The sequence below is a fragment of the Elephas maximus genome, chromosome 20 (genome assembly GCF_024166365.1).
Source record: "Elephas maximus indicus isolate mEleMax1 chromosome 20, mEleMax1 primary haplotype, whole genome shotgun sequence".
Lineage (NCBI taxonomy): Eukaryota > Metazoa > Chordata > Mammalia > Proboscidea > Elephantidae > Elephas > Elephas maximus.
This window is the reverse complement of record NC_064838.1, coordinates 63,203,690-63,218,832: the sequence shown is the minus strand read 5'-3', so window position 1 is coordinate 63,218,832 and position 15,143 is coordinate 63,203,690. Positions and strand designations below refer to the sequence as shown.

Here is a 15,143-nt window from a genome sequence, read left to right as displayed (position 1 = left end):
AGCTTGAGAATCCAAATTGCAGGTTTTCTGTTTAGGTGGTACTAATGTATAGGCCAGTGGTTAAGAGCTACACATGCTAACGAAAAGGCTGGCAGTTGAATCCACCAGCCACTCCTTGGAAACCCTGTCCAAAGGGTCACTTTGAGTCAGAATCGACTCCTCTGCAACGGGTTTGGTTTTTTTCTTAATGTGTATGTGAGGAGCCCTTGTGGTGAACTGCTGACCAAAAAGTCGGCTGATCAAACCCACCAGCCTGGCTCCATGGGAGAAAGATGTGGCAGCCTGCTTCTGTAAAGATTGCAGCCTTGGAAGCCCTTTGGGTCAGTGCTACTCTGTCCTATAGGGTCGTTATGAGTTGGAATTAACTCGATGGCAATGGGCTTTTTGGCTTAGTGACATTTAGAGGTCCCTGGGTGCTTGGGTATAATCAAAGGCTGGCAGTTGCAGTGGCACCGTGGAAGAAAGACCTGGAGATCTGCTTCCACAAAGATCACAGCCCAGAAAGCCCTGTGGAGGAGCTTTACTCTGTAACACATGGGTCGCCACCAATCAGAGCCAACTCTACAACAGCAGATCTTTTGGGGATGATGATGATTCGCTCTTTTTGTTATTTTTGGCAGCTAAAATTTATCTTGCGTACTTACTATACATTTTAAATACAACTTATTGAATTCATACGATCCATTGTATGGATACAAAAACAGAGGTTAGCGTGCTAAGTCCCACGTTAGGGAGTGCAGGACAGAACAAGGACCCAGACTGCTCAGATTCCGTTCTCTTCCAGAATCCCTCAGCCATGATGTTCTCGTGCCTCTCAGACCAGACCAGCAGTTACTGGGTGCCTGCATGCTTTCACCAGGAGCTGGTTTTATTCTGTTATTGTTATATGTCTAATCCTTAAACACACAACCCAAAGAGTAGCCATTTTCAGCAAAATGACAGGCAGGCTGACATATCGCAGGCAATGACAACTCTACCCCCTTAAATCCTTAGGATCTGTGGGAACGATGCTGAGACACAGCTACTTCGACATGTACTCTGGAGGTAGGTGCTTCTTTTGGCCCTGAAGTCACAGGGTGGGCTGAGATCTTTCCTGTATGGGAGCCATGGAGGCGGAGGTGTTGACACTTGCTTCTATGGGAGACAAACAGAAAGAGGTGCTTTGGGGGTTAAGAGTCCTGCTGCCTTTGAAACTCTTTCCTCCTTTCATAGTTTAAGCTCTCCCTGACGCAGATCCCCGAGACAAAGGTTCCAGTGCAATGGTTTATTTGGGAGGTGGTCTCAGGAAACGGCAGTAGGGGAGAAGAAAGGAAAAGAGGGAAGCCAATAGAGAGTGTGTTATCAAGTCATTTACCACATGAACAACAAGGGCTCCATCCCGCTGGGGAACTCAGGAGCCAGTGTTGACCACATACCTCAGAGATATCCCAGTCTGGTCCAGGGATCTGCGGTGCCCATCCTTGTAATTCCTCGGGGCTTCCAGCACTTATAGCCTGCCTTGAGGGCAGCAAAGTGGGATCCAGAGAACAGAAAAAGCCCTCAGGCAAAGGAATATGGGCGCTGGCAGTCGGAGGACAGGCATGGGTGAACTGAAGTCCCAAGGACAAGGGCACCCCAGCTGCTATACCCACTCAAGCTCAGGTAGACAGAGGGTATTTTATTTTAAGGTCACCAGGGCCTCTTGTGGGCCAGGGAGGGGACAAAGCCAGAAAGGACAACTCTCAGGCTCTGAGCTCTCTGCATCTTTCTGCAGATTTCTTTTCTTCTCACTCTGTACAGACATGCTTTTGAGCTTCTCTGTGCACATGGCCACATGTGGCCACGCCGGCCCCAGGTCTTAGAAAGTTGCTGACCCTTCCTCTTAGCACAACCCAGCAGAACAGGGCACTGACCTGGAGTTCCGGGCATCTAAGTTTCTACCAGCAGCTTCCTCACCAACCAGACACCTGGCACAGCCATGGACAAGAGAAGGAGTCTCACCCACACTCCTGGCATCTTCCAAAAGTGGTGGGATCAGCCCCAGACCCCAGATGCCAGACCACTGCTCCACTGGCAACCTAGCCTCCCTCTGGTCCAAGGAGCCTCAACAAGTGGCAGCCCAGAAGGGTCCCTGCGCTTTGCAAACAGGCAGAGACCCAGGCCCTGCAACGACTGGTTCCCCTCGTGACAGATGAACTGAGCTCCTGCACCTTCTTGGGGCCGAGCTGGGCTCAGTTTCCCTTCCATCTACCTGAGACCAGCTCTAATCTCGGCAGAGCACTTGTGACCTCTGACTCCAGACAGCTAGTCATAGTGGAAAGCTGTGCTGCCCCCAAACAGCTAGGTTTCCTCTCTCCAGAGTCCCCGTATTTGCCTCAACCCCCACAAAAAACCCACCTAAATATGTGAGCCCGAGTGGAGAAAGTCACCAGACAGCCAAGGCTGGGGTGTCCTCTCAGCTTCACAAAGGAAGCTGCTGACACGTGAGAAACAGGGATCTGCTATCAGAAACCACACCTGGGGGGTGTTTTGCAAGCTGGTCTGCATCTCACCCTCACAGACAGTCAGCTGGGCCCCTGGGCTAAGCTGGGATGCCCAAGGGTCCCCCTCTGCCCTCCTTCAGCCCCATCCCACCTCTTGGGTAAGGAGTCTGCAGGATGGGGGCATGTGCCAGCCTGGAGCCTGCATCCAGGGCCCATGCAGGCCTCTCCCCAGGGGTGTCCTCTGAGCTCACCCCTAGGATGGGGGTTGGGGGCGCTGATACAGAATGGGGGGCTGTGAATGGAGCTCACAGGCAGACTGGGGTGCCCACATGCTAACATGCAAGGCCACTGGGGCATGACCGAACTGAGGACAGGTGAGAAGGGAAGGGGGTGAACCAGGGACCTTCATTTGCTCTCCTAATGGGCCCTGCAGATGACAGCCTTCTGTGAAAGCCCCAGTCTCTGGAGTCAGAGACTTAGGGCTGCAGACCTGAGGAAGTGGCACCTCTGAGCCTCAGTTTCTTCATCTGTAAAACAGAGGTAATGATAGTGTCCCCTCAGAAGATGGGTGTGAGGAATAAATGATATCCTGCAATCTTTGGTGTCAAAGGGCCCATCTTGGCTGCTGGAGGGGCAGCAGTTTAGTCTTCTCTCTTCCCTTTCCTCCTTCCTTCACCCCATCCAGATGATTCCAGAGCAACGAGTTCCGCTGTCAGAATGAAAGGGAAAAAAAAGATGAAACCTCACATGAACTTGGATGTAGCCATGGGCGATGGGGAACCCGTAACAGAAGTATTTTGAAAACAAGCTGCCCCTTTCCACAGGAAACAAAAGAGACAAATGATTTTTTTAAAGTGAGGTAGTGATTAACAGAAGGTACACTTTATTTTTTCCAAATATGCACTGTCCATCCCAGAAAAGAGCCAGATCTTAATACCTGCAAACAGCTCAAACAAAACGTGGTTACTTTAAGATGGCAACTAATAACAACAACTTTTTGTCTTAAAGGCTCAAGAGCCATTTCATTAAAAGAGCTGCTGTGAAGGAGCTCTGGTGGTGCAATGGTTAAGCACTCAGCAGCTAACCAGAGGTTGGCAGTTCAAATCCACCCAGCGGCAACTCGGGAGAAAGACCTGGTAATCTACTCCCATAAAGGCCTATGAGGCAATTCTGCTCTGTCACACAGAGTCGTTATGAGTCGAAATTGACTCAGCAGTACCCAGCATATAGCAAATGTATAAACACAACGAAAATAAAAGCACTGCATGGTGACTGTTTGGAGGCCTCTGTGTTACTGAGGTGGTCAGTGGCCAACCTTGTGGACTATTGATTCTTCCTCTAGGTCTGAGGGATCCCCATGGGATTCCTAATGATCAGGGCAGCTTCATGGGCAGTCACACAGGGCCCCACACTTAGGAGAGCCCCATGCTGTCATGGTCTGGAAATTTCTTAATTGTCTTTTAACAATAGGCCTGCATTTTCATTTTTCACTGGGCCCCTCGAGTTATGTAGTGGATCCTGCTAATAATATTAATTCCATTATAGTGTGCTTACTGTTTGCTCAGAGTCATCACATTGGATCTTTACAAAACTGCTATGAACAGGGCTATCAATCATCCTCATTTTACAGATATGGCCCGTGCTTTAGCCACTAACCTAACCTTTCCACACTTTAGTCATTCAGGAGCCTCCTTCACAAATCATGCCATATTCAGTACCACCTGCATTATTACTATTTTCCTTTAAACCAACTCCTTTTTTACCTAAACAAATATATTTTTAAAGGAAACTGAAACACTACCGTAAGTAAAAACTAAGTAGAAAGCCATTATCCCTTGTTTTGCAGAGAAAAAAAAAAAACAAAACAAAACCTGCTGACATCAAGTCAATTCCAACTCATAGCAACCCTATTGAACACAGTAGAACTGCCCCATAGAGTTTCCAAGGAGTGCCTGGTGGATTTGAGCTGCTGACCTTTTGGTTAGCAGCCGTAGCTCTTAACTGCAATAAATGCAACAGGAACAAATCAGTGTCCTCAAAGCAAGCTGATGCGTTCCCCACATGCTGAGCCCAAGGTCTGCTCTCTGTTAAATGGAGAGATTAGCAAGTTTAAGAAGTGTTAAAGATACAGAAACACCAAATAGAACCTTGCTCGTTGGTGTACACAGGAGAATTGAAGGAAACTAGTGTTCCCTCCAAGGAGCCTGGTGGCACAGTGGTTAAGCTCTCAGCTGCTAACTGAAAGGTCAGTGGTTCAAACCCACCAGTTGCTCTGCTGAAGAAAGATGTGGCAGTCTGCTTCCAGAAAGATTAAAGCCTTGGAAACTCTATGGAGCAGTTCTACTCTCTCTGTCATATAGGGTCACTAGGAGTCAGAGTCAGCTCGACAGCATCAGGTTTAGGTAATGTTCCCTCAAAGAGCCCTGGTGGCTCAATGTTAAGTGCTCAGCTTCTAACTGAAGTGTCAGTGATTGGAACCCACCCAGCAGCACTGCAGGAGAAAGATCTGGCAATCTGCTCCCGTAAAGATTAAAACCTGTTGCCATCAAGTTGATTCCAACTCGTAGCAACCCTATAGGACAGAGTAGAACTGCCCCATGAGGTTTCCAAGACTGTAATCTTTACAGAATCAGACTGCTATATCCAAGGAGCAGCTGGTGGGTTTGAACCGCCGAGCTTTCAGATAGCAGCCTAGCACTTAACCACTGCTCCACAAGGGCTCCTTCCCATAAAAAGCACACGTAGGAAACCCTATGGGGCGGTTCTGCTCTGTCACACGGGGTCACCATGAGTCAGAATCGACTTGATGGCACTCAAAAACAATGTTCGTTCTCTGAGATTGCGGTCATCTGAGGTCATGTGGGTATACCCTCTAAAGTCCCCACAGCCAGCCTGGGCTGCTGAGCAGGGAGGAGGGGGCAGAGAGGGTGCACAAAAAGCTCAGGGCTTCCTGAGAGATGGCTGTGCTGGGCCCCTGGGAGGAGGCCCACAGAGGTCCTCTAGACCAGTGGGTCTCAGCCCTGCTGCACATTAGAATCACCCAGCAACTTCACATTCCAGTGTCCAGAACCCTCCCAGACCACCTGAAAGAGGGTCGCCTCGCTCCACGCACTCTACCCTACGAGCCCTCCCCCCAGGCCAGGGCCGCAGGAGCCCTTCCCCAGGCCAGGGCCGCAGGGAGCCCTCTTCCGGGCCACTCCTATTATCCAGGGTCTAGAAGAGAATGACCAGCAGTCATTTCTCCTAAACGACCAGCACCTCGTTTTTCTCCCTCTGCAGACCCCAATGAACTGGTGAAATTCCTTAAGGAAATTTCAGGGGACATGCTGGTGCTGGTGGCCTCCTATGACGACCCGGGCACCAAGTAAGTGGGAAACACGCTTTCCAGCCCTGCACCCCTTTGCTGCTCTTCTGCGTCTCCACCTTCTGGCAGTTGAGCCTCAGGAAATAGTCACGTGCGCACAGACGTGTTCTGGGGTGTTTGTCACAGCCTGGGTTGCTGCAGTGAAGAGCCAGGAACTATCTCCCTGTCCAGCGATAGCTAACTGTTTATGTAAATGCTGATGTGTTGCCCTATATGATATACTACGATGTCAGGGGCCCTGGTGGTGCAGTGGTTAAGCACGCAGCCGCTAACCCAAAGGTCAGTGGTTCAGACTCACCCAGCGGCTTCTTGGGAGAAAGACCTGGCGATCTGCTCCCTTAAAGATTGTTGTTGTGTGACATTGAGTCGATTTTGGCTCACAGTGACCCTATAGGACAGTAGAACTTCCCCATAGGGTTTTCTTTCCAGAAGCAGACTGCCACATCTTTCTCCTTCGGAGCAGCTGGTGGGTTAGAACTGCTCACCTTTCAGTTAGCAGCTGAGCACTTAACTACTGAGCCACCAGAGCTCCTCTCCTGTAAAGACAACAGCATACAAAATCCTGTGGGGCAGTTCTACTCTGTCACATGGGGTCTCTATGAGTTGAAGTCAACTCAGCGGCACTTAACAGCAAATGACAGAATACATGTTATACGTACATAAATTATGGTATACTGCAGCAAAAACGATGATTTAGAAAACATTTAAGGACATGAAAAAAATGCTCATCCTTTAGGGTTAAGTCAAAAAAAGAAGGTTACAAAACAGTTGGTATGATCCCACTGTGCATGGAAAAATAGACGGGGGAAAATAAATTGTTTACCATGAGTCCATCAGGAGTGGGACTGTGAGTACTTTTTAGTTACTTCTCTGTGATTTTCCATATTTTTTAAATGAGCACGTAGTATATTTGTTACCAGAAAAGGAAGTGTTTCATCACCTCTCCAGCCCCATCCGAGTCCCCCTGTAGGAGGGAAAGGCTTGGGACACTTCCACCCTTGTTCTGACTGAGTGCAACGGAGCACCACAGGCTCCACCCAGGTGTCTCTGGAGGGCGGAGGAGAGCAAGGCGTGACCTTCTGAACCTTGTCCTCCTCCATCCCACCCCCTGGTTCCCTGTTGACCCACTGTGACGTCTCCTGTCCTCTGCAGAATGAATGATGAGGCCAGGAAGCTCTTCTCCAACTTGGGGAGTTCCTACGCAGAGCAGCTTGGGTTCCGGGACAGCTGGGTCTTCTTGGGGACCAAAGACATCAAGAGTAAAAGCCCATTTGAGCAGGTAGGTTCCTGGCCCCCTCCCAGCCCCAGAGAAAGACAAGATGTGGGGGTAAGGAAGACACTCACCCCTAAACCTGTTGCTATCAAGTCGATTGTGATTCATGGTGACCCCATGTGACAGAGTAGAACTGCCCCATAGGGTTTTTTTGGCTATGGTCTTTATGGGAGCAGATCACCAGGTCTTTCTCCTGTGGGACCTCTGTGTGGGTGTGAACCACCAACCTTTTGGTTAATAGTCAGGTGCAAACCAATTGCATCACCCTAGAACCCTGACACTCACTCGCCACTGGGCTAATTGCGGGAAGGAATCTCCACACAGGCGGGATGGGGAGACCACCAGGTGTCATTCACATCAGTGGTCAGCGTCATCTGACTGGCCAGTCCCCCAGCAGGGAGCTGCCTTGACTGTGTCGCAAAGACCTGGATCATGGAGAAATGCATATGTGTATAGATAAACCAGAAAACCAAACCTGCTGCCGTCCAGTCGATTACAACTCATAGTGACCCTATAGGACAGAGTAGAACTGCCCCGTAGGGTTTCCGAGGAGCGCCTGGTGGATTCGAACTGCCAACCTTTTGGTTAGCAGTCAAACTCTTAACCGCTGTGTCACTGGGGTTTCCTATGTATAGATAAGAACCTAAAAAGGGAGGAAGGAAAGGAGGAAAGAAGGACGAAGAAAAGTGAGGCTTGGAACAAAAAGAAAGGAACACAGTGAGGGAGCCTGCGTGATGGGGGAGGGGGAGCCGCAGCAGGGGGCAGGACCCCGGCCTCTGGTCCCAGCTGTGCTGTCAGCCAAGCCCCTCTACCTCTAGGCCTCAGTCTCCCCACCTGTAACGGGGGAGAGGGGGCTTGGACCAGGTGGGCTCTGAGGCCCCTTAAATCTCCCTGTGGAGAGGGCGCTCATGGCCCAGAGGGGACTCAGAGGAGCATCCTGGGCTAGTGGAAGGAGCCAGGAAGGGCCCCTAGTATGGGGCCCACAGGCATTACCTGGGGGGCCCTGGACAGAGAGAGCCTTCAAGGTGCCCAGATGTGCATTTTGAGGGGTACCCATAGGAGGAAGGAGAGACTCAGCCAAGGGCGGAGGCCCCGGGAAGCGCTGTGCCTTCTCCCCTTGTCCAGCAGCCCCCATCTGTGCATCCGCAGCACTTCTGAAACTGGGGAACTGGCCAGGCTGTCCCAGGCAGGAAGCAGGCTGGTCTTTAGGTGAGAACACCCCAGCTCTGTCCAGATCCCAGGACAGGCGCTGAGGGTCAACGCTCCCGACACACAGGACCACTGGGGAGAGCGGATCTGCCCTGAAGGCGGTGTGGAGCCAGGGGTGCTTAAGCAGGGGGGGATACCATCAGACAGGGGATAAGGAAGTCAGGCACTCAGCAAGCGCTTGCTCTGTGCAGGCACGGCTCGGCGTCCCACGTGCAGGGTTTATTTCACACTCACAACGAAGCAGGTGCGGTTGTTATCCCGCATCTTAGTTCACCAGTGCTGCCATAACAAAAACATCACACGTGGATGACTTTATAGAACAGAAATTTATTTTCTCACAGTTCTAGAACCTAAAAGTTCACCTCCAGGACTTTGGCAGCCACCCAGAACACCCCCTGATTCCTGGTGGATCCTCTCTGGCATCTGTCTTTCCCAGTGTGTGGGCGTCTGTGTCCAATCCGCCCCTTTTATAACCTGGAAGTGAGGAGGTCTGGGGCACACCCTACACTGGTCTCATTAACTACATTAACTACACTGGTCTCATTAATGTAACAAAGAATACCCTGCTTCCAAACAGGATCACATCCACAGGTGTGGGGTTAGGATCCCAGCTCCTTTGTTGTGGGAACACAATCCAGCCCATGCCCATTGCATTTTACAGCTGAGGGACCGGAGACTTGGAGAGGTGTTAACCAGCTTGCTCAGGGCTCAGAGCTACTCGGTCATGCTAAGGCCTTTCTACTCCAGGCCTGTGGCCTCCGCAGACTTTCTGCCTTTATCCTTTCAAAATGGCATCTCCAGCTGAGCCTGGGAACACACTGGGGCAGGGAGGGGCCGATGCCAGAAGCAGACAACAGGGGCTGGGGGGTGAGGGAGGCTGTGGGAAGGCAGGGAAGGCAGAGGAGGGCTGGTCCGTCCCGCTGAACTCCAGGGAGGAGGGACGCGGATTGGAGAGGAAGGACTTTTGCTCTGTCAATTTTGGCCTGGTTTGTATGTGTTTACAAAGATGTCATGGACTCAACACCAGCTGCTTTTTTTACTCAGGGAATTATAAATACCTTAAGGGAAAAAAAAAAAGGAATAATACTGTGTGGCCTGTGCTAAGGAGAAAGCGGGAGCACTCTCAGCTTGTACACTCCGGGGAGAAGGCACAGCCAGGGGCAGTTGGGCTCTAGAAGGTCTAGGGGGTGAGGCAGGAGGGTAGGACCCTTGTAGAAGTGGTTTGGGGCCACACTGCCGGAGCGAGCACCGTTCTTCCTTGAAGTGGAGCTTCCAGACCCATAAACCCTGGGCCACAACAGCAAATAAAAATACACAACTAAGGAGATCACCCGACAGGGACCCACCACCCAGAAATGAACCAGAGACCTCGGTGTGATTAAAACCAATGTGCCCTTTGCTCCCACACGTGGGAGCTAGGTTTTAGAGAAGCAGAATCCAGGTATTTTTTTCTTCTTAAGAGTCAGCCACTATTATTCCAATAGTAGATTTTAGCATTGCCTTCTTTGCTTCTACAAGTAAAGCTGTGGGACCATCAGCTTAAGCATTTAAACACAGTCTTAACTGATTTTAGTGTTTTTATGTATTTATTATTACACAGTGGCTCCACCACATACCAACTGTGGGGCAATAGGCAGTGCCTTTGGCTCCCTGTACCTCTCTTTCCCCATCTGTAGAATGGGCCGATAATAGCATGCATGTCTAGGGCTGTTGTGAGGATTAAATAGACAAGGCACTTAGAACAGTGCTAGGCACAGAGCAAGCACTCAGAAATCACCAGGATTCTTCTTTTGATTGTCATTATTATTGTTGTTATTTGGGATGTCTTAGAGGCCGGTATAGGACTGCGGGAGAGGGACTAAAGCTGTCCAAGCCTCTTCTACCCCCAACCTCCACACATGGTTCCCCATCCCATCTCTGAGACTTTGGACAAGTTGCATTCCCTCTCTAAGCCTCGGTTTACTCATCTGTGAAATGGGATAGCAGTATCCAACACCTCCTTCCCAGTGGGGTGATGGCAAGGATGAAGTGGGTGAAGGCATTTAGGTTTTACTGCACAGTGCAAACCAGGTGTGCGTCTTCACCCGCCTCCCCCAGTGCTGATGTGTCTCTCTCCTTCCTCTCTAGTTCTTAAAGAACGACCCCAAAACAAACAAATACGAGGGATGGCCGGAGCTGTTAGAGCTGGAGGGCTGTGTGCCACGGAAGGTATATTAGGGCCTCTGACTCCTCCTGGGCCCAGGGCCTGAAGAAACTCCTGCCTGACCTAGGAGTCGGAGCCGGGGATGGCTGTGGACTAGACTGGCCGAGCAGACTGCGGAAGAGAAGAGGGGAGCGGCTGTTGATGGTTGCTACACACCATAACAAGCGTCCCCCTCTGCGGAAACAAAACTCTGCTGCTGGGCTGAGATGTCCTGCCCAGGAGGTGACCAGCCTCAGAGGGCCCTTCTATAACCAGCCGTCCACTGAGAGAACAGGTGTGCTTCCCGTCAGGGCTGCTGACTGTCGTCCCGAGGACGGACTGGCCACACTCGACCAACATTAAATTTTATTTGTGCTGATTTTCAATGAACTTTCTGACCATTGAAGTTGCAGTGTTTCTCCCTGGGATTGAACTAGTCTAAGACTCAGTTCACTTGGGTTGCAGGCTAGACAGATCAATGACAGCTTCAGGCCCATCGTTAGGCTGTCGGTTTCATAGTGATTTCGATGAGGTGTGACAGAATCCCTGGTCCCCAGCACAATGTACCAGATGTATAGGAACAGAGGGAGTCAGGGGGTAGGGCCCGGAGGATATTGTCACGACCTGCTGTTTGAATGAAAGTTGGCAAAAATCAAAGCTGGAGAGTAGAGCAAGGGGGAAGAGCTGAGAAAGCCCAACTGTGAGGCAGGCTTGAAGGAAAGCATCTCGGCCACCTTGGGTTGGACTCCCCAGGAGCAGACGCTGAGACAAGCTTCAAGTGCAGGTAGTTTATTTGGGAGGTGACATCGGGAAACATGGGCTGGGGAGCTGGGAAGTGAGATAGGGAAGGGAAGGCAATCAATAAAGGGGGTGTTATTAAGCCAACAGGGCCCCTGGGTGGTGCAAACATTTAACACACATGGCTGCTAACCAAAAGGCTGGAAGTTCAAGTCCACCCAGAGGCACCTTGGAAGAAAGACCTGACAATCCATTTCTGAAAAATCAGCCATTGCAAACCTACGGGGCACAGTTCTGCTCTGACACATGGGATCGCCATGAGTCCGAGTCAACCTGATGGCATCCGGTTTGGTTATCGATCCATCAGGCACTGCAGCAAGGAGTCCTGGGGGCACAATGGCAACAGTTAAGTGCTTGGCTGCTAACCAGAAGGTTAGTGGTTCAAACTCACCCAGCAACTCCGTGGGAGCAAGACCTGGCGATCTGCTCACTTAAAGATCACAGCCTAGAAAACCCTATAGGACAGTTCTACTCTGTCACATGGGGTCGCTATGAGTCGGAATCAACTCGATGGCAACACCACTACCATCACCACTGTGGGTGACAGGAGCTTAGTCCCACAGGGAAGCTCTAGGGGTCAGCGTAGAGCACATATGCCTCAGAGAGACCTTACCCAACAGGTGAGGGAGGTGGGGTATAAATACTTCAATCAGTCATTCGCTGAGGGTGGCTGGGGTGGGGTGTTGTGAGTTCTCCGGCATTCCTCACCTTCGCTGCATAGGGAACAGCCGCCAAGAGACACAGATACTGACTCCTGGAAGGCCACAGGAGCACGCTTAGTTGATAAGGCCAAGGGATGTGATACAAAGACCCTGCCTGGAGTCTCTGAGAAGGGACCAGTACCCAGGTCGGAGACAGAGTCCCGGGAGTGGGTCGTAGGAGCAGAAAGCATCGGCCCTGGAATGTGTACCAGGGAGACAGCGAGCCTCATCAAGAAGATGGCCCATCCCTGGTCCAAATGCCCTGAGCTGTGAGATAGCAGAAGCTGGAGTCCGTGCACACCAGCAGCATGGCGCTCTCAGATCCCAGGCCTCAAGGAAGAGGGCTTCAACGTGCCAAGAGGGCTTGGGATGGAGAGGAGGACAGAATGTGGGAACCTTGGACCAGGGGTGGTTGCAGTGGTGACAAAATCAATGCCCAAAGCCTGATGGGATGCAGGCTTGGCTGCGGAAGTCAGAAGAAGGCACCTAGCCAGCTACCCTGCCAGTTCTACAGCCTCTTCCTCCTCCACTATCCTAAATCACCTTCCAGGATAAAAGGGAGTTTGCCTGGCAACCCCAAATACCCACCTACACAGACACCCGTGTCAGTATAATGCTTGCCCTAGCTACCCACTCTGGGAACGGAGGTGGCAGGAAATTTCCATTTTTACTATAAACATATTTGTATTGTTGGAACTTTTCCTTTAGAATAAGGAAACCGGTTGCCAAGGAGTCAGCTTCGACTCATGGTGACCCCACATGTGTCAGGGTAGAACTGTGCTCCATAAGGCTTTCAATGGCTGATTTTTCAAAAGAAGATCTCCAGGACTTTCTTCCAAGGTGCCTCTGGGTGGACTCGAACCTCCAACCTTTTGGTTAACAGCCCAGCACGTTAACTGTTTGCACCACCCAGGGACTCAAGGAAGAATAACTTATGTAATTAAAAAGAGCCAGTAAAGACTTGTAAAATGAGCTTGGGGCCAGAGGCAGGGCTAGACAGAGCACTCTTGGCAGTAGCCACTATTTAAAAAGGACAGAGTGGCCACCTGGTTGGAAGAGAAGACAGATGAAACTTCTCTAGAAGCTGCATTGCACTACTCTTTATAAGTGACTGAGAAAACGTCAATTAGATGAATCAAAGAGCTGGGGGAAGGCTCTTACAGAGACCCGGGGAGCTTGGGCAGGCACCCCGCTGGGGCCCTCTCCTAGCCTTTGCTTCTATAGGGCAGCCCCACACTTCTACCCATTAGCCCTGCACTCTTCTCAGAGAGCTAAACTTGGGCTACTTGTAGAGAACCATGACCACGAAGTGCAAGGAGCTTACGTCAACTCCAGGATAGCTCTTAGCTACTGGCTCACTAATGGTGGGTGGAGAAAAACCAGCCCCTAGACCTGAGGCATGACCCACACTCCAGTGTCCCCGTGGGGTCAGGCAGAAGCTGGAACTTTGCCTGGAATTGTCCCTTTGCTTGGCAGCTTCTCCTTCCTCCTTGTGCTCTCCACAGGGCTACCAAAAAAAAAAAAAACCCCGCTGGCATCGAGTCAACCCTGTAAGACAGAGTAGAACTGCCCCACAGGGTTTCCAAGAAGTGAGTGGTGGCTTCGAACTGCTGACTGAATTGACTAAACGAGACACAGTCCCTGCTTGTCATCCGGTTAGAGGAGGGGAGGGGGCGCACAGATAAAGAGGCAATGTGGCCTGACCCCATCCTCAGCCTTGGGGGATCAGGGAAGTCACCTGGAGGAAGCAGCATCCACAGTGAGCCTGGAGAACACAGGAGTTAGCCTGAGAGGTGGTGAGGCAGAAGTGTACCAGGCAAAGGAACTGCGAGTGCAAGGCCTGGAAGCTGGAGAGGGCTAGAAGGGAGAGAGGGCTGAGTGGGCAGGGCTGACAGCCCTGTGAGCTAGGCAAAGGAGCTTGGACTTTGTCCCAGGGCTGTGGGGAGAAGTTTTAAGCTGGGGAGTGACGTGGCTGAAGGGAATGGAGGCAGAGAGGCCAGTGAGGAGGCTGCGGCATCTTCAGGTAAGGAGGGTGGTGACCAGGACCAGAAGGTGGCATGGAGATGGGAAGGCGACGGGTCCCAGGGATATTCAAGAAGTAAAATGGACAAGACCTGGGGGCTGATTTTCCCATCGTTGGGGTGGACAAGACTTCGGAGATCTCTGCAAGATAATCATGGCCTCAGAATTTGGGACTTGTATTTCTCTCTCCCTGCCCCTCCTCACCCCCAGCAATATACCCCCCACACTGGGAGTGAGGAGAGGGTAGTGAGGAGGGAGGTGTCTGCAGCTTAGTCACACCAAGATCTTTCCAGAAGCTGTAATTCTGATCCTCAACAGTAGGTGGCAGCCTAAGATTGAAAGGGTAGGGTGGTAAGACTTTTCCCCCTTACCCACCTCTGGAGAAACCATATTGAGCTTAATGGAACTGGTTACCTGGGACTTACCAGAAGGCAGTGGATTTGTCATCGGTCACAGAAGCCCTGGTGGCGTAGGGGTTAAGTGCTACGGCTGCTAACCAAAAGGTCGGCAGTTTGAATCCACCAGGCGCTCCTTAGAAACTGTATGGGGCAGTTCTACTTTGTCCTATAGGGTCACTATGGGTCACTATGAGTCTGAAATAACTCGGCGGCAATGGGTTTGGTTTTTCTGGTTTATCATTAACATAGTAGCAGCAGCACCTAACTTCTGTGGAGAATTGCTGTTTGCAGACACTCTGCTCAGAGCTGTGGATTACCTCATTTTATCTTTATGGCCCCATTGGGTGGGGACCATTTTCACACATCAGGAAAATGAGGCTCAAAGAGGCCAAGTAGCTTGTTCAAAGTCACATAGCTAAGGAGCCTCACAATAAGGATTGGAATCCCAGTCTGTGTCGATGACAATGAAGCAGACTCTTCAAGTACCCTTAACCCAGAAAACCACACTGAGCAGAACGCTCCCTCTCTCCTCTTCCTCCTTCGCCTGCTGATACCTCTAAAGACACCCGATGTTTTCCCAGAACCTCTGAGTCGATGTTCTCCACAACAGCCATCACAGCTTCAAGATGGAGGGATGGGTACAGGGGATTTTTTTAGTTTTTTAAAAACCTTCCCATGTTTTGTAAGTCTTGCTTCCTCTGAGCCTTTAGCAGCCTTGTGGGTCAAGATGAGGC

At 50.9% G+C, this 15,143-nt stretch overlaps 1 protein-coding gene across 3 annotated transcripts in view; it reads left to right on the top strand.

The window, feature by feature from the left end:
* Positions 1-10,871, top strand: part of FAM3D (FAM3 metabolism regulating signaling molecule D) — a 43,611-nt gene extending 32,740 nt beyond the window's left edge. For all 3 annotated transcript variants that reach the window (XM_049863162.1, XM_049863161.1, XM_049863163.1), the window contains exons 7-10: positions 994-1,044; positions 5,742-5,826; positions 6,979-7,105; positions 10,436-10,871. In XM_049863162.1, coding sequence (XP_049719119.1) covers positions 994-1,044; positions 5,742-5,826; positions 6,979-7,105; positions 10,436-10,525 — 353 coding nt within the window. In that variant the 3' untranslated portion in view covers positions 10,526-10,871. The remainder of the gene's footprint in view (positions 1-993; positions 1,045-5,741; positions 5,827-6,978; positions 7,106-10,435) is intronic.
* The last annotated feature ends 4,272 nt before the right edge of the window (positions 10,872-15,143 follow it).